This window comes from Cherax quadricarinatus, chromosome 4 (genome assembly GCF_038502225.1).
Source record: "Cherax quadricarinatus isolate ZL_2023a chromosome 4, ASM3850222v1, whole genome shotgun sequence".
NCBI classification, from domain to species: domain Eukaryota; kingdom Metazoa; phylum Arthropoda; class Malacostraca; order Decapoda; family Parastacidae; genus Cherax; species Cherax quadricarinatus.
In genome coordinates, this window is record NC_091295.1 from 29,504,202 (window position 1) to 29,530,688 (window position 26,487).

The 26,487-nt window shown below is 41.9% G+C and overlaps 1 protein-coding gene across 4 annotated transcripts in view; it reads right to left on the reverse strand.

Moving 5' to 3' along the window:
- LOC138850986 (uncharacterized) overlaps nt 1-26,487 on the reverse strand; it is a 115,957-nt gene that overhangs the window by 82,602 nt on the left and 6,868 nt on the right. For all 4 annotated transcript variants that reach the window (XR_011393367.1, XM_070095554.1, XM_070095570.1 and 1 more), the window contains exons 2-3: nt 2,849-3,448; nt 1,901-2,014 (exon numbers count right to left, since the gene is read on the reverse strand). Coding sequence is in view for 3 of the 4 variants with exons in the window: in XM_070095554.1 (XP_069951655.1) it covers nt 1,901-2,014; nt 2,849-3,448 (714 nt within the window). In the remaining variant the exon portion in view is untranslated. The remainder of the gene's footprint in view (nt 1-1,900; nt 2,015-2,848; nt 3,449-26,487) is intronic.

The window sequence follows — 26,487 nt, forward strand, 5'->3', positions numbered from 1 at the left end:
AGCTTTAAGACGAGGTATGACAAAGCTCAGGAAGCAGAGAGAGAGAGGACCTAGTAGCGATCAGTGAAGAGGCGGGGCCAGGAGCCGAGTCTCGATCCCTGCAACCACAATTAGGTGAGTACACACACACACACACACACACACACACACACACACACACACACACAAGAATTCAATCGGACGAGGACCTGGAAGAATTACAATGGGATCTGGACAGGCTGCAGGCCTAGTCCAGAAACTGGATACTGGAGTTCAACCCCACCAAGTGCAAAGTCATGAAGATTGGGGAATGGCAAAAAAGACCACAGACGGAGTACAGTCTAGGGGACCAGAGACTACAAACCTCACTCAAGGAAAAGGATCTTGGGGTGAGTATAACACCAGGCACATCTCCTGAGGCACACATCAACCAAATAGCTGCTGCAGCATATGGGCGCCTAGCAAACCTCAGAACAGCATTCCGACATCTCAATAAGGAATCGTTCATGATCCTGTGCACAGTGTACGTTAGGCCTATATTGGAGTATGCAGCACCAGTTTTCAACCCACACCTAGCCAAGCACGTCAGGAAATTAGAGAAAGTGTAAAGGTTTGCAAGAAGACTAGTCCCGGAGCTAAGAGAAATGTCCTATGAGGAGAGGTTAAGGATAATCGACCTGACGACACTGCAGGACAGGAGAGATAGAGAGGATAGGATAATGACATTAAAATACTGAGAAATCTACAAGGTGGGCAGAGATAGATTGTTCAAGAGATGGGACACAGCAACAAGGGGTTACAGTTGGAAGCTGAAGATTCAGATGAATCACAGAGATGTTAGGAAGTATTTCTTCAGTCACAGAGTTGTAGGAAGTGGAATATTCTGGGAAGTGATGTAGTGGAGGCAGGATCCATATATAGCTTTAAGAGAGGTATGATACAGCTCATGGAGCAGGAAGAGTACCTAGTAGCGGCCAGTGAAAAGGAGGGGCCAGGAGCTGTGAATCGATCCCTGCAACCAAAACTACGCGAATACAACTAGGTGAGTACACACACTTAGACTTCGCAGAACAAGCTAAATATTTACAGACATCTTATCTTAGGCCAGAGGAGACTCGAAGCTACGAGCTTTGGAACAAAGTACGCAGTACTCTATCATGGTGTTCTTATTAAAAGAAAAAATACCAGGTTACGTAAGTAAGATCCGTCAGGAAACAGGACAAGTGTTTCCTGACGCGGGTCTTAGATGACCCGCCGTTGGAGCTTTAGGTCATCTGACCGAGGCCTTCCGCTGGCTTACCGGTCCACCCCTTTAAAAATTATGGTTATAGTTATAACCATTTTTCTAAAAAAAAAAGAAAATACAAAAATCAAGCTGTGTACAAGGAAGTACAGGAAAGCAACTTTCCAGTTACCCTAGCCTCGTTGTACAAATATAAATTTATAAATTTGCCAGGAACATTAGGTGGCCCGGTGGCCTGGTGGCTAAAGCTCCCGCTTCACACACGGAGGGCCCGGGTTCGATTCCCGGCGGGTGGAAACATTTCGACACGTTTCCTTACACCTGTTGTCCTGTTCACCTAGCAGCAAATAGGTACCTGGGTGTTAGTCGACTGGTGTGGGTCGCATCCTGGGGGACAAGATTAAGGACCCCAATGGAAATAAGTTAGACAGTCCTCGATGACGCACTGACTTTCTTGGGTTATCCTGGGTGGCTAACCCTCCGGGGTTAAAAATCCGAACGAAATCTTATCTCTTATCTTAACATACTAGTTCCTAACCATCAGCTCTTACTCTTCATCTAGCTTAAACCTCATCTCTCTCTCTCTCTCTCTCTCTCTCTCTCTCTCTCAATCCGTCCTAGTTGCTAGAGTAAAGGCCTCCCTGCAGCTACTTCACCTACAGAGTGCGTGGTACTCACCTGAGCGCCGGAGAAAGTGCCGCTCCAGCCCCCCAGCTTGGGACAGTCTGGCAGGTCCTTAAGGAACACCTGGGGCTTATGTTCCTCCTCCTCCTCCTCGTCTTCCTCAACAACCTGCAACAATAAATAATGACACGACATAATTCAAAATTGCAGCATTCGAGTGAATATTTTTTTCTCAGATTGCATACATTTCGAAAAAGTATGCTTGCCTTTTATGCAACATTTTTTTCAAATTGTATATAAATTGTATATATATATATATATATATATATATATATATATATATATATATATATATATATGTATATATATATATATGTATATATATATATATATATATATATATATATATATATATATATATATATATATATATATATATATATATATATATATCATATTACGTTCTTTACTTCATTCTTTGTCACAAAGTCATACAAAAAAATAAATTTATGCACAAAAATTGTGAGTATATTTATTTTACAAAATATTTCTGATACTGTTATTTTCTGCTTCTAAATCACTATCACGTTAAGATCCATAGGCTTGATTTTATACATTTACGCGATATATGAGACAATCTCAAATACAGTGAAAAAGCTGACCTCACTCTAAGTCCCACCCTTGACGCACATTCTCTCTCTCTCTCTCTCTCTCTCTCTCTCTCTCCCACATTTTAACAGACACTAACCTATTGCGCCAACTTTGATTTAAATTTAGTCTTGTACTCTCCCCTAAATCCACTAATCCCTACCCTCGCACATCCACATCCCTCACGCACGCCTAACTTTGGCATATTCCTTTCACACATCCCTCCCTGCACCACTGTAGACCTTTTCGGCTTTAGCGCTTTGACTGTTTATGATAATGTGAAACAGGTAAAACAAGTATACAATTTGTGTGTTAAAAGTAATCAGCGGGAACAGGTTATACTTGGGCACACACCTGGGGCTGAGGCATGTTGCAGATGACCATAGACTCAGAGCACGACACAACTATATCTTGCACACTGAACATATCTTGGTGATGAAGGCTGTCTACATCATGCTCACTTTGAGTGTCGCACGTCAGGCCGATGTCTGCAAGCTTCTGGCGCAAGTCTCCTCGAGCCAAGAACTTCCTAAAAATGCTACATTTACATTCTGGGGGTTTTCTTTGACGGGCTTCTTCGTTTAGTCTGCCGTTATCAATTTCAACCTCGCCGCTTACAAGTACCCAAGATGCCTCATCGACCGGACTCTCTGATCTGGATCTCTCGCCTTTCTCTTCATCCAAATCAGACTTGTCCCTGGCACCACCTTGTAGTCTTTGGTCCTCTTCGTCCTTGATCTTGTCTTCTACTTCTTCACATTCTGGCTGTGTTGGCGACAGTTGTGTTGGGGTTGGAGAGGGAGTGTTGGAGGATCTTCTCTCCTCTACGGCAGCTTCTGCTATCTCCTGAGCTAGCAGCTCTAAGTCCTGTGTGGTCTCAAGGTGCGCCTCTGGACATTCAGAGATCTCCAAATCGCAGGAGTCATGTATATTACTGTAATCTGCCATACCTTTCTGTAAAAAGAGAAGAGGGTTGCCAAATCTTAATTGGTTTGGAAATAGGGTAGTTGATGAATGGAACAGTCTACCTAGTTGGGTTATTGAGGCTGGGACTTTGGGTAGTTTCAAATTTAGGTTGGATAAGTACATGAGTGGGACGGGTTGGATTTGAGTGGGACTTTCACATCAGAGCTTATTTCTTGGGTGGCATTGAAAATTGGGTTGGGCAAATGTTTTGTTAGTGGGATGAATTGTAAAGGACCTGCCTAGTATGGGCCAACAGGCCTCCTGCAGTGTTCCTCCTTTCTTATGTTCTTATGTTCTTATATTAGTAAAAATATAAAATAGCACTTCAATAGGCAACAGATGTGCTCATCAAATATAAAAAAAAAAGTTGACTAGTATAGTATGTAAACAGCCCCCCACATCCAGTTAGTACAGTACATATATTTATAGCATTTCAATTTACATTCGTGTACAAGCTGGCCACAAGCCATTCACTCCTTCACCAGGTTATGGCGATAGCACGATGAAACTAATTCACTACCTTCTTATAAATTTAAGGTTAACCTAATCCATTCAGATGTTCCTGTTTATGTAACCACGTTTCCAAATAATTTGTTTTTCATAAACAAGCGCTAAACACAAACTCCCAAAAATCACTCCCCTCCCTGCTGTCTAAAACATCCCGAAACACATCTAAGATATCCCTTTTCCTTCACTCCCCACCAACTTACCTCCATTGCTCACATCCTCCAACACCATCTACTAGACCAAATATGAGATGAGAGAACCCACCACATCAAGTCATTTAAGAACATTTCCCCGGAATGCTTCCAGACCTCCCCAAACCTGGACAGACTTCCCATCCGCAGAGACATCAAGTAGATATCAAATGCATTAAGAAGTGATAAATGAAATACCAATGGTCTGGTATACATACAGTCCGCATTGCAAACAAGAACCGTGACATGACGATGGGAATAACAAGACTAGATATAATAGCCATAGATGAGATGAAGCTAATGAAAATAAATGCAATATTTCCTGAAGAAACAGAAGGTAAGTGTTGAGCTACGATTTAGAGATATGAATTTTTAACGAGAAGATTTAACAGACCATAACAGGGACAATGGAAACAGGAGAAAGTAAGGCAATAAAAGCAGTAGCTTACAATCCTATATAGAATGCAAGAGAACCAAGAGAGAAGTATGAAGAGAAAAACACTGCAATGCTAGAGATCCTGAAGAAAGCAGCTCAAAATGAATGAAGGCAAAAACTGTTGATTATGAAAATATTTAATCATGAAATTGCTTGGGGGAACTGGGAATCACACAAATGATTATGAACGTTTAGATGTAAATTGATTGAAACAATGATGAGAAAGTTCACGTGGATAAGATGATCTAGCAAGACTAACAATAAATGGGAATGGAAAATATATACAAGGAAAAGGGAGGATGGTAGAAAACAAAGATGTGTGGCGAAGAGTTAGGAATGACTATGCAAGGATAAGACGGTAAGCGGAATGGCAGTTAAAAATTGACATAGCAGCAATGGATAAAACTGAGCCTAAGCTGATATGCAGCCACATCTGATGGAAGTTGATAGTAAGAGACCAGATAAGGCAACTGCGACAAAGGCTGGCTTAAGTACTAGAAAATATAATAAAAAGAAACATATAAGAAAGAGAACACCTAGAAAGTAATGCATGTATTAAAGACAATTAGCAGAGGTTCGGAGATGGCAAATATTGTATCTGATATTCCCCAGAGTTTCGTAACATGGACAGAAATAAAGCAGTAGAGAAAGGATGAGTTACACCGTCTTCCTTGACGGTGTATGTATTTAAAAATCTTGATACAGTAAAAAAAAACTTTTGATAAAGAATTCCCCCTAAAATGCTGACGGATGTGTCTATAAGATTCCTTGTAAAATTTGCGATAAAGTTTATTACGGTCAAACTGGTAAAAGTCTCCAACTAAGATTAAAACAACATAAATATAGCATTAGAACTGGACAAGATTCCAATGCTCTATTTATTCATGTGAGAGATTTTAACCATTCAATTGATTTTCAAAAAGTTGAGAAAGTTGTATCAAGCAAGTCCATGGATGACAGAAATATAATTGAATCTTGTTTCATAAAAAGCAGTTTTGACAATAATATGAATATTTCCTTTGGTTTATATAAATTAGATCCATTTATAATTAATAGAATTTGGGAAGAATTTAATAATACGTTGGACAAATAATAAATTTTAAAATTCTTAATTCTTGGGTAGAATAGTTCGTGGGTTGTGTGAAGGACCTGTCTAGTTGGGCCAGTGGGCCTGCTGCAGTGTTCCCTTTCTTATGAGTCGCACGTCAAGTGTTGCTTTGTTGTGGGAAGTGATAGTGAGGTGTGGTCTAGACCCTTTATATGTCTTCCTTTGATGCATTACTTTTATTGTTCCTTGATAATGTGAGTAGTCACGAAAGCGCTTGGAATTCTCTATTCTTTCACAGTGGTTGTTTTGCATATATATATATATATATATATATATATATATATATTTATATATATATATATATATATATATATATATATATATATATATATGTCGTGCCGAATATGTAAAACTGGTCAATTAGCAAGAACTCATTTAAAATTAAGTCCTTCCTAAATTTTCTCTTATATGTTTAAAGATATAAATTTTTCATTAATGTTAATGTAAAAAATTTTAATTTTGCTCCAAAAGAATCTTAGAAAACTTACCTAACCTTATTATAACAAGAACAATTTATTTTAGCCTAACCCAACTAAATATATTTTAGATTTGTTTACAATAATTTAATACTAAACAAACACAGTGAAATATTTTTTTTTCGTTAGGTTCAGAATGATTTTGGCGAAAGTATTGCATACAACTATTCGGCACGACATTATATATATATATATATATATATATATATATATATATATATATATATATATATATATATATATATATATATATATATTTAGATTTTGCCACCGAAGTGGCTAGTTTATTGTGCACCCCATATCCATCCTGTGGACGGTAGCGCGAGAGCATGTGGATACACAAAAGGCCTAGGAACTAGGCCCCAAAGGGTTAACAGGAATACATATGGATTTATATCTACATATCTATAGTTCACTTATCTGTTACAAGCAAATTTAGGAAATTTGCTTAGTATATCTGGTATCTTATTTTCATTAATAAGATATCTTGACATGTCACATAGGTTATTATACTGTCTGTCTCTGTATTCCTCAATAAGTGGACAATTAAGCACATAGTGTTCAAGAGAGTGACCATATGCCTGATCACATAATTTACATTTAGTTTGATCATCATCTGTGTGTCTCCCAAACTGCCAGAAGTACTTGTAACCAAGCCTAAGCCTGGCCACTACAACATCAGTCAGTCTGTTCACATTGCAAGTTGCTCCATAAACATACTTATCTACGTTCATGTTATCATAGTGGGTTATAGATCTACTCAGGCTTCTAACTGCATTCCTATAACAATCATCTTCATTATTTACTTCTCTCCTAATATTATTCCTAATGCTAGACACAGTTATACCAAAGTTATATTCTACGTTCTCCTTCTGGATACTCTTCTTGGCTAACATATCAACTTTATCATGAAGGAGTAATCCAATGTGTGATGGGATCCATAGCAATTGTACATTAATTCCTTTGTCCCTAATTTTTGAGTATCTATACCTGGCTTCCCCAATGAGCATGTTGTTGGAGTCATTATATGAGCCAAGAGCCTTCAATGATGACATAGAATCAGTAATGATGATAGAGTCAAGCTCAGTGTCATAGGTTAGCTTTAGCGCCATTAGGATTGCAAACAATTCAGTTTGCAGTGTAGACGCCCAGTTGTTAATTCTTATGCCTAACTCAACAAATTTATTATCGTTCTTAACTAGGGAGGTGGCAACAAGAGCAGATGCAGCCCTGCCAGAAGACTCCTGTTTAGATCCATCAGTGTATATAACTTGTGATAACTTATTACTACCAGCTAGGCGAAAAATTTCTTCTTGAGCAGTTGCTCTAACAAGAGATTTAAGGAAGGGATTACTAGCAATGAGCTTCTTGGGAGGGACTTGTAGGTATGTGATATTAAATGAACACATCTTCCATGGAGGGGTGAAATGCTCTTGTTGCCTACAGTGATACAGTTCATGCAGGTTATAAAACTTAATGCAATTGCACGTTTTCACAATCCATTTAGATCTGTGTGTATTTACCTCTAGACACTTGGTAAGATTCACTGTGACAGTGTCTGGTTCGTTTCTCAACATTCTAATACCGAGTACAGTGTTAATTTCAACAATCCTATCACTGATACTAGAAATACCAAGCTCCTTCCTCATGTTAAGAACTTTTGTAGATCTGGGACAGCCAAGAATAGTCCTGAGAGCTTCATTTTGCATTAACTCCAAGGGTCGGAGGGAACTTTCTCTAGCTAATATCAACATGGGAGCAGCATAATCAATTAAGGACCTAACATAGGCTATGTACATCATTCTCACGATTCTCACATTAGCACCATAGTTGGGATTGTAGCCAGCAACAGCTTTGAGAGCATTTAGCCTAGCTTTACATTTCTTGTTTAGTTGTGGTATAGTGGATTTGTTAAAGGGTACATCTACACCAAGATATCTGTAAGTTTTAACGTAGCTAATGATTTCACCCTGCAAATAGATGGGTGGGGGATGTCGTTTGCTTGTTAATATCTTTGTTTTAGAGGAAGATATTATGAGGCCTAGTCGATTACAAATTGCTTGAACTTCATTAAGAATGGTATTCATCTTCTTATGCCCTGTTGTATGGATCATGATATCATCAGCATAGCTTATAGCTATATGTTTAGGTGAGGCAGGTAGAGCATTTAGGAGAGCATTAATCAGAATATTAAATAGCATGGGACTAAGAACTCCTCCCTGCGGTGTACCTAAAGACATTTCTTTAGAATCACTTCTGAAGCCTTGGTAAAGGACAGAGGATACTCTATTTGACAGGTATCCTATTATCCAGCAGAGTAAGCTACCACCAATATTCATTTTGGCTAGTTCATGTAGTATAACGGTTCTGTTTGCAATATCAAATGCAGATTTTAGATCAAGAAAAGTGGTAAAACTAGTAGAGGTGTGTGCAGTGAGAAAGGTGGAAATACAGTTCTGCACACTTTTACCTTTCATGAACCCATAGAGGTAGGGGGAAAGTTGATGTCTGATTCTGTAGTACAATCTGTTAAGCATCATTCTTTCAAAAGTTTTGCAAAGACAACTAGTTAAGGAGATCGGCCTAAATGTATCAGGCTGTTGGGGCTTAGGGATAGGCACAATGAGACTATTGGTCCAGGAAGTAGGAAGAACGCCCTCAATGTAACTGAGATTATACAGTGCCAACAAAGGGTTATCAGGCACGTGCCTTAGAGTTCTGAGAATATCATAGGTTATACCATCCTCTCCAGGAGCAGTTGATCGACCTTTGGTTAATGCATTATCTAATTCATACTCGGTAAAGAGGCAATCACTCTCATCAATATTTTGGCTCATAAAATTAATCAGTTTCAACATTTCTTCAGAAGTACTCTCTAAATTTTTTCTAATATGAGATGGAAGGCTTTCATGCCTGGATGTTTTGGACCAGTCATTTATGAGGTCATTTGCTTTTTCAAGAGGAAAGGGATGAGCAACATTGCCAGTCTTTTTCCTGGTTATTTTATTTATACCTTTCCAAGCCAAACTCAAAGGGGTGGACCTATTTAATCCACTAACAAACTGTTCCCATTCCTGTTGCCTAAGTTCTTCCTTTCTATTCCTTGCATTTGTTAGTGCAGCTTGGAACGTTCTGAGCAGGTCTGGGGTTCTACATTCACGGTATGCTTTACCAATCCTCCTAGCTGCATGTGTTAGATTGCGCAGCTGTGGATCATTATAGTATTTACATTGGTTTTTATTGTTATTTATAGTGGAGGGTCTTTGTTTCCTATTCCTGCCCACTTGATCTGTGAGAACACTCTCAATAGTGGTAATTAAATCATCATTAAATTTTTGTGTGCCAGTGGGCTCGTAATTCTTATACCATTGATCCAAGTGGTTAATAAAGTTGTCTCTGTGTTCTGGTTTGAGAATAAGTTTCCTCCTTCTGTATTTAGCTCCTTGATTGCTGGAGATGTGATCAAGATTGACAGTTGTTAGTCTTGGGAAGTGATCAGATAGAAGATCATCAACTATGACAGAGTCATGCATCGTATATGATGTATTAAATCCAAGACACAGATCTAGTATGCCACCATATATGTGAGTAGGCTCAGTAGTGCCCACAATTCGAACATTATCATGCTCATTCAGCAATCTCACTAGTTTAGTTCCATTGGTGTTTGTAATAGACCCACCAATATTCTTATGTCTGGCATTAAAATCTCCAAGAATGATGGTAGGTTCACTATTGATGCGATCTGGTAAAGCATCAGGTCGAAGCTGGTTCGCTGGGGCATAGAGATTAAAAATGTTTATGGAAAAATCGCCTGCATATACTTTGACACCATGATACTGCATGTTAACTCGACTCTGCAAGGAAAGGAGTGAATGTGGCAAGTTCTTTCTGACATACATCACACAACAGTTGGTTGACCTTAGGTTATAAGCTGCATATCCAGGCAAGTTTGGTGGAGGTGCTCCATCTTTCAATCTACATTCCTGCAAACAGATGACATCAATATTCTTGGTTGCACTAATATGATGTAAGTCAGGCAACCGCTTCCTGATGGAAGCAATGTTCCATGAAAAGATTTGTAATGTATCCATTGTAGTGAGTTATTACAATCTCTTGCTCATAAGATGGTAAAACTATTATGCTTTGACTGCAGTGTGCAGACACTTAAGAGCAAATAGCATAGTTTGTACGTCTTTATCTTCAGAACCTTTATTTTTAAGCATTTTTCGGCATTTTGGCAGCCAGTTATGAGGCAAGTTTTGAAGGCAAGAGTTATGGGCTTCTTTCTCACAAATTGCTGGAAGCTGAACGGAGATTGCTGCACTTTTGACATCATCACCATGCTCAAGAGCATCATCCTGATTACATATATTTATTAAACTTGTCAGGATCTGTTCAAGATGCTCAATTTTTTTCTGGAAATTTGTTATAATATGAGGAAGGTCAGGCGAATCCAATGCCTCTCCGGAGGATGGCACTTCTGGGTTAGTGCTTCCTTTAACACCTATCACCTTAACAGGTACCATGGTTACATTAGTGTTCTCTGTTTCATCATTCATTGCAGGTAGGTCCTGTGCATCTGACTCATCTCCAATTTCCAGGGAGGTTACCTGTGTGGTGTCCGTCTGACTGTTGTAGTTGTGTGTATTGGGAGAAATGACAAACTCATCCCCATATTCAGGTGTAGCCATAGGTATCTGTAGTGGCAGACCAGTAGTTCCATATGTGCTAGCAGGGATGGCTAGCTCCTCCACAGCTGGTGTGTGTGATGGCATTCTGGTATCACCAGAATTGTTTGCAGTGAGGTGGGGTTCTTGCACACTTTGCAGAGGTTCAGTCTCAGATCTGGCTGTGGTAGACTGGATGGCCCCATCCTCAGTTACCATTAAAGGACTGTTATCAGGTTTACCTCGAAGGTTGTTTGGGTTCTGACTGCAGTCCTTGTGGGAAACTGTAACCCCAACTTCTTTACAGTTAATACACTTAAATTTTTGGCTGTCAGGGCCTACTGTGCATTCTCTAGTGGAATGTTTCCCAGCACACTTACCACACCAAGAATGTAGTATTCCACAGTCTACTGCAACATGGCCATAGTGCTGGCATTTGTAACACCTACGTTTAGGGGGTAGGTACACTTCGATGTTTAGGAAACGTAAACCATGCACCCAGATATTCCGGGGGAGGGGCACAGGACCCACCCAACTGGCAATAATTTGGGATTTTCCTTTAAGTCTTTTAGGCTTGATGATATGCTCACTTAGAGTCAGATGGGATGGGTCCATGCAGAGAGGGTATCCAAAGATTATGATACTGACCCATTTTTTAAAGTGGTGAGTGTCTGATTGAGGTCGGAGCAGCTTAATATCCCCATAAGGTGTACTAAGTAGATCATTGATCAGCTCTTTATTCTGTTCCACAAACACAAAGTTGTGTGTGTTTTTCCTAAATTGGATCCTTGAGTTAGGATGCTTGTTTACAGCTTCCATTAGCCATGCACACTTAGCAGGCAGCGGGGTGTTGTCAGGGAAGTTCAGCTTAACACATTCTTCCTTTGAAGAAAGACTTCTTGCAGCCTCTGTGCACCAAGGACGTTTAGTATCACATTGTGTACGAGTCAAGTGAGTCTGACTACGTCGACGCTCTAGCCCTTTCTCACTTTTTCTCTTTTGTTTACTTTTAAAGGTCTGGAAGCTATCATCATTTCCATCACCTGCAGAAATAGGTTCCTCTATGACAGTTGCCATGTTTGCCAGTGATGATATCTGGTGTAAGACTCACAACACAAGAATTCCTCGCTTATCTTTCCCTTATAGCTTATGCAAGAGCAAATATTCACTACAAAGTCAGAAGTCCAAAATAGATCACAAGACACAAGTGCTCAAGTTCAATGAACACCTCCAACCATACTCAACCCAGACCACCACCACTCAATACGACACACACCCCACCAAAAACACACTCAGAGACCTCTTGTATGTGTGTTAATAATATGGTACATATAATGATATAATGGATGGTACAGGCGAGGTCTTACACCATATCACAAATTACAAAGATGAACAGAGAGAGAGAGAGAGAGAGAGAGAGAGAGAGAGAGAGAGAGAGAGAGAGAGAGAGAGAGAGAGAGAGAGAGAGAGAGAGAGAGAGAGAGAGAGAGAGAGAGAAAGTAGGTAATATTGAGCATAAAATTAGAATTCTGACATACATCACATTAAACATGAGGTTCAAATGATAACTTCCACTTGAGATAGTTCAGGCTACTGCCACCTAATGTACCTCACTGAAATAATAATATAGCAGACATCACAATGAACGCTGAAGACAACCTCTTACCCCAACCATAGATTGTAAACAGAATTACTAAAAAAAAAAAAAAAAAAAAAAAAAACTAGGTAATGTTACAATGACAATGAGATAAATCACTCTGGTTGACTTCCTTGGTCCATCCTGGGTAACTCACACGTTACTATGTTATACATGTATGCAAGCATAAGTGTGCAGCTGTAGATAGATGAACCAGTACCTAAACAATCTCACTTACACACGCGTTACTATGTATGACAAGTGTTACCAAGTACACCAAGTGTACACTTTATCACTTAGAATACACTTTTGTTGATGTAAATATAGGTGAGAGTGGTACACCGCTGGTCGTAATAAACACACTCAACTTCTCAAGGTCACACACTAGGCCCAGCTTCTGGAGTTACCAGCGTTTTAATGTGTTTATTATGTGTCAGTGCGTGTCTGCAGTCATTAAATTGGTGTATCAGAAGTTAAACACTACAATCCAGTTGATCAAATAGTCTAAAACAATTTACACAATGTATAACTAGAAGTATAATGATTGCAAATTGTTACTATTACAATTTTAACTAGGCGCTAGACCCACTAGATGAGATGGCAAGGAACATAGATGTTAACAGGCTGACTCTTGCTTAACACAGTTGAAAGGTAACCGAATTACTCAAGTAAGAAAGTATTCATGAAACTGAACATTATGCAGCAGTAAGCTTGTTCACAGTAAAAATACAAAGCATAAGTTACACACTCACACCACAGATGAACACTGCAATTTGAAATATTACTGGGAATTTAGCAGTAAAGTTTCAGTCTGAACGAGAAAATGTATTAGAAAACACAGCAATGACACTAGGACAAGCAACTTAATTATGTAACCGTATTTAATAGTTCAGTTACACTGAGCAGAGCATGTATTACACTGATTTATCAAATGTAAGGAGTCACTACACTGAAGTACACTCTGAGCCTTTTAAAGTCTTAATACAGGCTTACAAATGACAATTAACTGTTGGGGAAAGCAGCACTTAACACTTCTAGCACACGTATGACAGATGAATGTTCACTGTGTACAAGCCAATCACCACAAGCTTACTATGTTTATAAGTGAACCTCTGGCATGTCCCACTCAAAATGTCAGCACTGCAATGCTCGTCAAATTGTTCTCAAGCCACTACAGGAAACACTGGTATGCCAGCAGCACTGCAGAACGTATACACAAACATGCTGGGCCCTAGGACAGCTATAACTGCAGGCTGCCTTAGCTTGTTCTGGCTAGCTTTTAGTGCTGCCCTCAAGCTTGCTTGACTGTGCTCGCCAAGCCCGCGCCAACCACCCGGACACCTGCTTGCAGCAGGCAGGCAGGCACACAGGAGACACTCGCAAGATGAGCGGAGTGCGGCACAGAGGACACGGGCACTCAAGCACCCATGTGGTCTGGAAAAAAAAAAAAAAAAAAAAAAAAACCCAAAAAAAACAAAAAAAAAAAAAAAAAAAAGCCTCTAGACCACAAGCAAATAGAGGCGAACGGCTGAGTTCCAAATCGAGGAAGGAGAAGGGACAAGGAAGGGATATTCACCTCGCTAGACACAGGCAATATGGGTGTAGTGGCCTGCAGGTCGCAGTGCAATTTTCAAGGTCATTCACTGGGCCCACAGTCGTCTCGAGAGTTACCAACCCTGTACTACTTGTTAACTCCAAACCCGCAGCACTTAACACATCTAGCACACGTGTATTGGAATGACACAAAACTATATATATATATATATATATATATATATATATATATATATATATATATATATATATATATATATATATATATATATATGTAGGTAGTAGGCTGGTAGACAGCAACCGCCCAGGGAGGTACTACCGTCCTGCCAAGTGAGTGTAAAACGTAAGCCTGTAATTGTTTTACACGATGGTAGGATTGCTGGTGTTTTTTCTGTCTCATAAACATGCAAGGTTTCAGGTACGTCTTGCTACTTCTGCTTACACTTAGGTCACACTACACATACATGTACAAGCATATGTATACACACCCCTCTGGGTTTTCTTCTATTTTCTTACTAGCTCTTGTTCTTGTTTATTTCCTCTTATCTCCATGGGGAAGTGGAACAGAATTCTTCCTCCGTAAGCTATGCGTGTTGTAAGAGGCGACTAAAATGCCAGGAGCAAGGGGCTAGTAACCCCTTCTCCTGTATATATTACTAAATGTGAAAGGAGAAACTTTTGTTTTTCCTTTTGGGCCACCCCGCCTCGGTGGGATACGGCTGGTGTGTTAAAAAAAAAAAAATATATATATATATATATATATATATATATATATATATATATATATATATATACACACACACATAAGAACACAAGAAAGAAGGAACATTGCAACAGGCCTACTGGCCTATGCGGGGCAGGTCCAATTCCCCTACAGGCTTAGGCTCACTGACCTAGTGACCTTAAGCTCACTGACCGTCTGACCTCACTGACCTTGTGAGGTCAGACACGTCACTTAGGTCCAACTCACACCCACCCACACCCACTCATGTATTTATCCAACTTGTTTTTAAAACTACACAAGGTCTTAGCTTCTATGACGGTACTCGGGAGTTTGTTCCACTCATCCACAACTCTATTACCAAACCAGTGCTTTCCTATATCCTTCCTGAATCTGAATTTTTCCAATTTAAAACCATTGCTGCGAGTCCTGTCTAGGCTAGATATTTTTATCACGCTATTTACATCCCCTTTATTAATTCCTGTTTTCCATTTATACACATCAATCATATCCCCCCCCCTAATTCTACGCCTTTCTAGAGAGTGCAGATTCAGGGACCTCAGTCTATCCTCATAGGGAAGATTTCTGATACATGGGATCAACTTTGTCACCCTCCTTTGTACGTTTTCCAGTGCATTTATATCCATTCTGTAATACGGTGACCAGACCTGTGAGGCATAATCTAAATGAGGCCTAACCAAAGATATATAGAGTTGAAGAACAACCTGAAGACTTCTATTATTTATACTTCTTGATATGAAGCCAAGGATTCTGTTAGCTTTATTGCGAACACTTATGCACTGTCGTCTTGGTTTCAGATTACTGCTAACCAGAACTCCTAAATACTTTTCACAATCCATAAAATTAAGATCTACATTATTTATTTTATATGTGGCATGGTTATTTTCCTGCCAACATTTAGAATTTTGCATTTGTCTATATTAAACTGCATCTGCTACTTCTCCAACTACTGCATCACTCTATTCAAATCATCCTGGAGTGCACTAATGTCCTCATTAGAATGAATTGGACGGCCTGTTTTGGTGTCATCAGCAAATTTGCTCATGTCGCTATTTATTCCCTCATCTATGTCGTTTATGTAGATTGTGAACAACAAGGGACCCAACACTGACCCCTGTGGAACACCGCTTGTGACGTGCCCCCATTCTGATTTCTCCCCATTGATGCAAACTCTCTGCTGCCTATTTGTCAACCATCCCTCTACCCAGGAAAAAATCTCTCCTATTCCGTGTGCCTTAAGTTTCCTCAATAGCCTCTGATGTGGAACTCTATCGAAAGCCTTACTGAAGTCCATATACACGATATCATATTCATTACCATGATCTACCTCCTCAAACACCTTAGTGAAGAAAGTAAATTCGTAAGACAGGAACGCCCCTTGGTAAAACCGTGCTGAGATTCATTAATCAATTTATGACTGGAGCAATCTGACAGGAAATTTAGAGTCAAGTGACTTTCTTGATACGATTCAGGAATGTTTTTTAAAACAGTTTGTGACAGAGCCAACTAGAGGAAATAACCTGCTTGACTTGGTTCTTGCCAGCAGGGAAACGCTAATTAATAATCTTGAGGTTAATGATAAGCTTCGGGAAAGTGATCACAAATCACTCAGTTTTAATATAACATGGAATTCCTCTAATAATGGCAATCAAGTCTCTGTCCCTGACTTCCACTTGGCTGATTTCATAGGACTGAAAAATTACTTGGGTAGGCTGAACTGGAATGACCTGACTATGCGTCAGGTAGGTGGTGATGATTGCCGATATGACGTTTTCCAGGGCATAGTTCTAGCTGCTCAGACAACTTATGTTCCAAATAGGGAAATCAGATCAAGCAAAAATGATCCTAAATGGATGAACAATAGATTAAAACATCTCAGTGGTCAAAAGAGAGGCATATATAGGCAAATCAAAAGAGGAGAGGTGCAATTAAGAAAATATATTCAGTTAAAGATAAAAATAAAAAAGGGAATAAGAAAAGCAAAAAGAGATTATGAGGTTAAAGTTGCAAGAGAATCGAAGACTAACACAAAAGGATTCTTTCAGGTATACAGAAGTAAGATCAGGGACAAGATAGGCCCACTCAAAAGTTACTTGGGTCAGCTCATGGACAGTGATAAGTAAATGTGTAGAATTTTTAACACATACTTCCTCTCAGTTTTTACACAGGAAGATACTAGCGATATTCCAGAAATAATAAATTATGTAGAACAGGATGATGATAAACTATGCACGATTAGGGGCACACGTGACATGGTCCATAGGCAAATAGATAAATTAAAACCTAACAAATCCCCAGGCCCTGATGAACTGTATGCAAGGGTTCTAAAGGAATGTAAAGAGGAGCTTAGCAAACCTCTGGGTAATCTTTTCAACATACCACTACAGACTGGCATGGTGCCAGATAAGTGGAAAATGGCAAATGTGATACCTATTTTCAAAGCAGGTGACAGGTCCTTAGCTTCGAACTATAGACCAATAAGCCTAACCTCTATAGTGGGAAAATTTATGGAATCAATAATTGCCGAGGCAGTTCATAGCCACCTTGAAAAGCATAAATTAATCAACGAATCTCAGCATGGCTTTACAAAGGGGCGTTCCTGCCTTACGAATTTATTAACTTTTTTCACTAAGGTGTTTGAGGAGGTAGATCATGGTAATGAATATGATATTGTGTATATGGACTTCAGTAAGGCTTTTGACAGGGTCCCACATCAGAGACTATTGAGGAAAATTAAGGCACATGGACTAGGAGAAGAAATTTTTTCCTGGATAGAGGCATGGTTGACAAATAGGCAGCAGAGAGTTTGCATAAATGGGGAGAAATCAGAGTGGGGAAGCGTCACGAGCGGTGTTCCACAGGGGTCAGTGTTGGGCCCCCTGTTGTTCACAATCTACATAAACGACATTGATGAGGGCATAAAGAACGTCATAAGCAAGTTTGCCGATGACACCAAAATAGGCCGTCGAATTCATTCTGACGAGGACATTAGAGCACTCCAGGATGATTTGAATAGACTGATGCAGTGGTCGGAGAAGTGGCAGATGCAGTTTAATATAGACAAATGCAAAGTTCTAAATGTTGGACAGGAAAATAATCATGCCACATATAAACTAAATAATGTAGATCTTAATATTACGGATTGCAAAAAAGATTTAGGAGTTCTGGTTAGCAGTAATCTGAAACCAGGACAACAGTGCATAAGTGTTCGCAATAAAGCTAACAGAATCCTTGGCTTCATATCAAGAGGTATAAATAATAGGAGTCCTCAGGTTGTTCTTCAACTCTATATATCCTTGGTTAGGCCTCATTTAGATTATGTTGCACAGTTTTGGTCACCGTATTACAGAATGGATATAAATGCTCTGGAAAACATACATAGGAGGATGACAAAGTTGATCCCATATATCAGAAATCTTCCCTGTGAGGATAGACTGAGGGCTCTGAATCTGCACTCTCTAGAAAGGCGTAGAACCAGGGGGGATATGATTGAGGTGTATAAATGGAAGACAGGAATAAATAAAGGGGATGTAAATAACGTGCTGAAAATATCTAACCTAGACAGGACTCGTAGCAATGGTTTTAAGTTGGAAAAATTCAGATTCAGGAAGGATATAGGAAAGTACTGGTTTGGTAATAGAGTTATGGATGAGTGGAACAAACTCCCAAGTACAGTTATAGAGGCTAAAACGTTGTGTAGTTTTAAAGGTAGGTTAGATAAATACATGAGTGGGTGTGGGTGGGTGTGAGTTGGACCTAATTAGCTTGTACTACTAGATCAGTTCCCGTGTTCCTTTGGTGAATGTGACCTGACCTGACTAGGTTGGGGCATTGGCTTAAGCCTGTAGGAGACTTGGACCTGCCTCGCATGGGCCAGTAGGCCTGTTGCAGTGTTCCTTCTTTCTTATGTTCTTAATTAAGTGGACGTGAGACATGAGAGAGCGGAATGGATGGCGTGCATATTTTTGGACAGTATGAGGCGTTCGATACAGTACCATACAAAAGAGTGGGATAAAAATTAGAGGAGCAAGCAGGAATAACAGGGAAGACAGTACAGTAGATCAAGCAATGCTTAACAGGAATTAAACAACTAGTTATTTTCCAGGAAGAGGTGTCGAAATGGGCAAGTGTGACAAGTGTATACATCAACCAGATTGCCTCCCCAGCAAACACGCATCTGGCAAATCCAAGATCAACTTTCAGGAATCTTAACAAGGAGTCATTCACAACACGGCATATGCTAAAACTAACATGGAGTATGCAGAACCAGAATGGAACCCACACTAGATAAAGCATGGCAAGAAGTAGGGGAAACAGTGCCGAAGTTAACAACAAGACCAGTCACAGGGTTAATGGGTATGAACTCTGAGGAGACCAAAGAAGCTAAACCTCACGACATTGGAGGACAGAAGAACCAGGGTGACAGGATAATGACGTTCAAAATACTGAGACCAATTGATAGGGTAGACAGGGACAAACTGCTCATCTGGAAATCGAAGAGAAGCCTTCAGGAATCTCTACAGTCTTTCCAGGTCCTTCATACAACACTGGTCAGGTCCGTCTTGGATTACGCAGCACCAGTATGAAAATGCATGTTAAGAAACTAAAAAAAAAATGTAGCAGTATGCAACAAGGCTTTCCAGAGCTAAGAGGCAAGAACCACGTGGAGAGAGTAACGGAAAATATTCTAACGACATTGGAGGACAGAACCAGGGGAGACATGATAACAGCATGCAAAGTACTCAGGGAAATTGATAGGGTACACTTAGACTGTTTGAGAAGCGAGAAACGGAAATCCGAGGGACACGCCTGGAAGTTCAAGACACAAACGAGCCACAGGGATGTTAGGATGTATTTCTTCAATGTCAGAGTGGTAGGAAAGTGGAATGATCATGGTGAGGAAGTGGTGGAAACAGACATAGTTCTAAGAGGAGGTACACTAGGCCCACGAGGCTATGAGGGGTTAAACCTGGAGAGTGGCAAGTTAAGAGAAGAGAGCCAGGAGCTGAAATTCGACCCCTGCAACCACTAATTGGTGAGTACAAATAGGTAAGTGTACACACACACACACATACACACATACACACACACACACACACGCACATACACACATCGTTCAAGACACTGTACACTGTGTATGTTAGGCCCATACTGGAGTATGCAGCACCAGTCTGGAACCCACACCTGGTCAAGCACGTCAGGAAGTTAGAGAAAGTACAAAGGTTTGCAACAAGGCTAGTTCCAGAGCTCAGGGGAATGTCGTACGAGGAAAGGTTGAAGGAAATCGGACTGACAACACTGGAGGACAGAAGGGTCAGGGGAGACATGATAATGACATACAAGATACTTCGGGGAATAGACAAGGTGGACAGAGACAGGATGTTCCAGAGATGGGACACAGAAACAAGGGGTCACAATTGGAAGCTGAAGACTCAGACGAGTCACAGGGACGTTAGGAAGTATTTCTTCAGTCATAGAGTCGTCAGGAAGTGGAATAGCCTAGCAAGTGAAGTAGTGGAGGCAGGAACCATACATAGTTTTAAGAAGAGGTATGACAAAGCTCAGGAAGCAGAGAGGGAGAGGACCTAGTAGCGATCAGTGAAGAGGCGGGGCCAGGAGCTGAGTCTCGACCCCTGCAACCACAATTAGGTGAGTACAATTAGGTGAGTACACATACACGACAACCAGCACGGATTCATGGAAGGCAAATCCTGTGTTATAAACCTTTTGGAGTTTTGTGACAAGGTAACAGAAGTAAGACACGAGAGAGAGGGGTGGGTTGATTGTATTTTCCTGGACTGCAGGAAGGCCTTCGACACAGTTCCCCACAAGAGATTAGTGCAGAAGCTGGAGGATCAGGCGCGTATAACAGGAAGGGCACTGCAATGGATCAGAGAATACCTGACAGGGAGGCAACAACGAGTCATGGTACGTGATGAGGTATCACAGAGGGCGCCTGTGACAAGCGGGGTCCCACAGGGGTCAGTCCTAGGACCAGTGCTATTTTTGATATATGTGAATGACATGATGGAAGGGATAGACTCTGAAGTGTCCCTGTTCGCGGATGATCCGAAGTTAATGAGAAGAATTAAATCAGACGAGGATCAGTCTCGACTACAAAGAGACCTAGACAGGCTGGACACGTGGTCCAGCAACTGGCTTCTCGGATTCAACCTTGCCAAATGCAAAGTCTTGAAGACTGGGGAAGGGCAAAGAAGACCGCAGACAGAGTATAGGCTAGGTGGACAAAGACTGCAAACCTCACTCAAGGAGAAAGATCTTGGGATGACCGTAACACCGAGCATGTCTCCGGAGGCACACATTAACCAGATAACTGCTGCAGCATATGGGCGCCTGGCTAACCTGAGAATAGCGTTCCGATACCTTAGTAAGGAATTATTCAAGACACTGTACACTGTACGTCAGGCCCATACTGGAGTATGCAGCACAGTTTGGAACCCACACCTGGTCAATCACGTCAAGAAATTAGAGAAAGTACAAAGGTTTGCAACAAGGCTAGTTCCGGAGCTCAGGGGAATGTCCTACGAAGAAAGGTTGAGGGAAATCGGACTGACGACACTGGAGGACAGGAGGGTCAGGGGAGACATGATAACGACATACAAAATACTGCGTGGAATAGATAAGGTGGACAGAGACATTATGTTCCTGAGATGGGACACAAAAACAAGGGGTCACAATTGGAAGCTGAAGACTCAGACGAGTCAGAGGGATTTTAGGAAGTATTTCTTCAGTCACAGAGTCGTCAGGAAGTGGAATAGCCTAGCAAGTGAAGTAGTAAATAACAAAAAGGCACAATACCGTGACTGGAACGATACACAAATAACCCGCACATAAAAGAGAGAAGCTTACGACGACGTTTCGGTCCGACTTGGACCATTGACAAAGTCACACTGTGACCGAAACGAAACGTAACGTCGTCGTAAGCTTCTCTCTTTTATGTGCGGGTTATTTGTGTAAGTGATGTAGTGGAGGCAGGAACCATACATAGTTTTAAGACGAGGTATGACAAATCTCAGGAAGCAGAGAGAGAGAGAGAGAGAGAGAGAGAGAGAGAGAGAGAGAGAGAGAGAGAGAGAGAGGACCTAGTAGCGATCAGTGAAGAGGCGGGGCCAGGAGCTGAGTCTCGATCCCTGCAACCACAATTAGATGAGTACACACACACGGCCAAGCATCTTTGTTCGTGACGATAAAAATCACACTAATATTTTAATTCTATATTTAATTTAAACAGAAGCGTGAGTGTGGCTGCTTATAAAAAGATGGCCAGCGAGGCCTCTTGTGTGAAGAAAAAAGGAGAGAAGATCCTTGGGCAAACTGCCAATGTGTCATCACCCTTTTATTTGTATTGTATTTGGACACAAAAAAATGCCTATACTCATCAGACACGCTATCCCATCCCATTCCATCCCATCCCATCCCATCCCATCCCCTCCCCTCCCCTCCCCTCCCCTCCCCTCCTCTCCTCACATACACACATACCGACCGGGTTTGTTGCTATATATGTAGCTGTTATGATATAGAGAGCCAACATTTTACCTCGGTTATAAAAGCTTTTAAACTGTGTTCACTGCTCACTAAATCTGGAGAATATATGTTCTTCTCACAGTTGCCAGATATGGAAGGTAGGTTATAATAATGTAAACATCACCAGTTGTTCCTTCCTTCCCTTCCCTTCCCAACACCCTATTGTTCATCCTCCTCACCGCTCGTCTCCCGTCGTCCACCCCGTCCCACCGTCCTCCCGTTGTATCTCCTCCCACCGTCCCACCGTCGGCAGTTCCTTGCCGCCTCCATCCAGCACCCAGGGTGACCCAGGACCTGAGTATCGTCCTCTGAGCCAGAGTACGTGGCAGTGCTCGCCTATCTCCTGGGAGCTTCTGTGAATCCTTCGTATTTTGAGGGTTATACACGTAATGAGGCGCTCTTGCTGTCATGGGTGGGCAGAGCACCTACACATTCACCCCTTGTGTGTGTGTATACTCACCTATTTGTAGTCACCTATTGTGTACTGTCACCTACCTGTGGTTGCAGGGGTCGTTTCACAGCTCCTGGCCCCGCCTCTTCGCTGGTCGCTGCTAGGTCCACTCCCTGCTGTATAAGCTTTATCGTGTGTGTGTGTGTGTGTGTGTGTGTGTACTCACCTAATTGTACTCACCTAATTGTGGTTGCAGGGGTCGAGACACAGCTCCTGGTCCCGCCTCTTCACTGACCGCTACTGGGTCCTCCCTCTCCCTGCTCCATGAGCTTTATCATACCTCGTCTTAAAAACTATGTATGGCTCCTGCCTCCACTACCTCGCTTGCCAAACTATTCCACTTCCTAACAACTCTGTAGCTGAAGAAATACTTCCTAACATCCCTTTGACTCATCTGAGTCTTCAGCTTCCAATTGTGACCCCTTGCTTCTGTGTCCCATCTCTGGAACATCATGTCTTTGTCCACCTCGTCTATTCCACGCAGTATTTTGTATGTCGTTATCATGTCTCCCCTGACCCTCCTGTCCTCCAGTGTTGTCAGACCGATTTCCCTTAACCTTTCGTCGTAGGACATTCCCCTTAGCTCTGGAACCAGCTTTGTTGCAAACATTTGCACTTTCTCTAATTTCCTGACGTGTTTGACCGGCTGTGGGTTCCAAGCCGGTGCTACGTACTCAAGCATGGGCCTGACGTATACAGTGTATAAAGTCTTGAACGATTCCTTACTGAGGTACTGGAACGCTATTCTCAGGTTTGCCAAGCGCCCATATGCCGCAGCTGTTATCTGGTTAATGTGTGCTTCTGGCGACGTACTCGGTATTATACTCACCCCTAGATCTTTCTCCTTGAGTGAAGTTTGCAGTCTTTGGCCGCCTAGCCTATACTCTGTCTGCGGTCTTCTTTGCCCTTCTCCGATCTTCATGACTTTGCATTTGGCGGGGTTAAATTCTAGGAGCCAGTTGCTGGACCACGCGTCCAGGCTGTCCAGGTCTTTTTGTAGACCTGTCTGGTCAGCGTCTGATTTAATTCTCCTCATTAACTTCACATCATCTGTAAACAGGGACACATCTGAGTCTATCCCTTCCATCATAGCGTTCACTTATACCAAGAATAGCACTGGTCCCAGGACTGTGTGTGTGTGTTTTTTTTTTTGTGTGTGTGTGTGTGTGTGCAACCGCGCGTGTGTGTTCACGTAATAATATTCGCATGTATGTGGTTACCGGCGTCGAGTCTCGGCTGCTGGTTGTTAGGTAAGACACATATGCAACAGTTAGGTATCTTTATTTCGAAACGTTTCGCCTACACAGTAGGCTTCTTCAGTCGAGTACAGAAAAGTTGATAGAAGCAGAAGATACTTGAAGACGATGTAATCAGTCCATCACCCTTAAAGTTTTGAGGTGGTCAGTCCCTCAGTCTGGAGAAGAGCATTGTTCCGTTGTCTGAAACAATATCTTACCTAACAATCTGTCGGTATTTTATACCATTTTAATGTTCACTCGGCTGCTGGTGCTGTGGACCTGCCTCTTGCCACTTGCTAGGTTTACTCTCTCTCAGCCTCGTGGGCCCTCTCATACTTATTCTTATAACTATGCATACAGCCTCCTCTCATTAATTCTTCTTGCAGGTCATTCCACTCCCTGACCACTTTCAAAGCTAAATAACACCTGATATCCCTGTGACTCATCTGTGTCTTTAGCTTCCTACTGTGCTCTAATGTTCGTTACCCGCCTCTGTAATAGCCTATCCTTGTTCGCCCTATCAAATCATCTAAGTATTTTGTACGTCGTTATCACGTCTCCCCTGATTCTTCTATCTAATATCGTCAGCTCCCTCATAGGCTATTTCCCTTAGCTCTGAAACAAGTCTCTTCTCAATGTATTCCTCTGCACTTTCTCCAGTTTCTTAATATGCTTTATCAGAAGAGTGCCACATGCTGAAGCTGCTATCTCCAAGAAGGGTCCCTGATATGTCATATATAAGGCCATGAATGACTCTTTGTTAAGATTTCTAACAGCTAGTCTTAGATTTATTAAACGAACGCTCGTCTCAGGGGCGATGTGCTTGGCACCATGCTTACCCAAAGGCATTTTCCTTGAATAAGGTTGGCATCCTATTTTCCTGAGGCTATACTCAGTGTCCGTTCTTCTTACCCCTTTCCCAATTTTCATAACCTTGCATTTACTGGGGTTGAATTCCAATAGCCACTTGTCTGACTAATCCTACAATTTGCCCAGGTTCATTTGTAGCCTTTTCCTGAATCGGTACTGATGGGTTTGTGAGGTGGGTGTGAGCTGTTGGGTGGGTGCTGGAGGGCGTGTTTATTGGCTTACGTGTGCTGATGAGCGGGTGCTGGGCGTGTGTTGGTGAGCGTGTGTGCTGGTGGGCGTGTGCGCTGGTGGGCGTGTGCGCTGGTGGGCGTGTGTGCTGGTGCCGTGGGAGGGACACCGATCACCAGTGTCCAGAGCCCTGCTATCCCTAACGTCTGTTGTCACGGCCTCACACTGGCTGTTTGCTTAATGAAATCACATGTATGAGGGCCCGGACTTGTGCAAAAGCGAGTGAGCACTCGAGTGTGTGTGTGGGAGCGTCTGGCTTCAGGCAGCTGGCCCTCCCATCACCGGGTCTTCACCATTATAGCAGGGAGCGGTAAGGGCCAACAACCTGCCTAGAGTTCGCCAAGAAAAGGAAATATGACGGTAAATTACAGCGGAGGCAGCGAAGGGCGGCTTTGGCGGCTTGGTGAAGGCGGAGGCAGGAGAGCGGCCAGAGTGACCAGCGGACGGCAAGTGGGGGGCAATCCTGCACTAGTTTACTTGACGAGTTTGCTTGGCAAGTTTACCTGAGAGTCTCGAGTACAATCCAGCACAATACCTTCGTCCCTTCTCACTAATTGGCTGTCCTGGAGCCCTTGGGCTCCTCGCTCCTGCCCGCTCAGCCTCGCCCACCTGTTTGCTCTACACATTTTTCCTACCAACGACTAATTCACAAAAAATCCAAACGCATTTGCAACACGACAAAAATGTCGTATTCCTCAACAGAATTCTATTACCAAAATAAAAGTAAGGCCAAGCCATTCTGGTCGCCTCTGGAAAAGAAGGAAGTCGAAAGCAAAATAATGTGTGCAAAGATGGATTTATCTTATTGTTCTTACTCTAAGTTCAGGAGCAGAGAGGCTGCTGGAGGGCGCTGTTACGGCGGGTGTCCAGAAGCAAGGAGCAGCCTAGTTCTTGGAAGCTGACACGTGAGGCCCACGTTTACCCTTTATTCCGCGTGTGTGTCAAAGCTCAGCTTTGACGCTCACACAGGCTGTTGTAAGGTGACGCTTGTCGCAGTGTTGATCTACACCCGGTGTACAGTCCCAGTACCTCCCTGGGAGGAGGTGGCGGGAGGGGTGTTGCCTGCATGGAACCTAAACCAGTAGGTGACTGCTACCCTTACAGTGACAACACCTGTGGCTGCTACACTTACAGTGACAACACCTGTGGCTGCTACACTTACAGTGACAACACCTGTGGCTGCTACACTTACAGTGACAACACCTGTGGCTGCTACACTTACAGTGACAACACCTGTGGCTGCTACCCTTACAGTGACAACACCTATGGCTGTTACCCTAACAGTGACAACACCTGTGGCTGCTACCCTAACATTGACAACACCTGTGGCTGCTACCCTTACAGTGACAACACCTGTGGCTGCTATCCTTACAGTTAC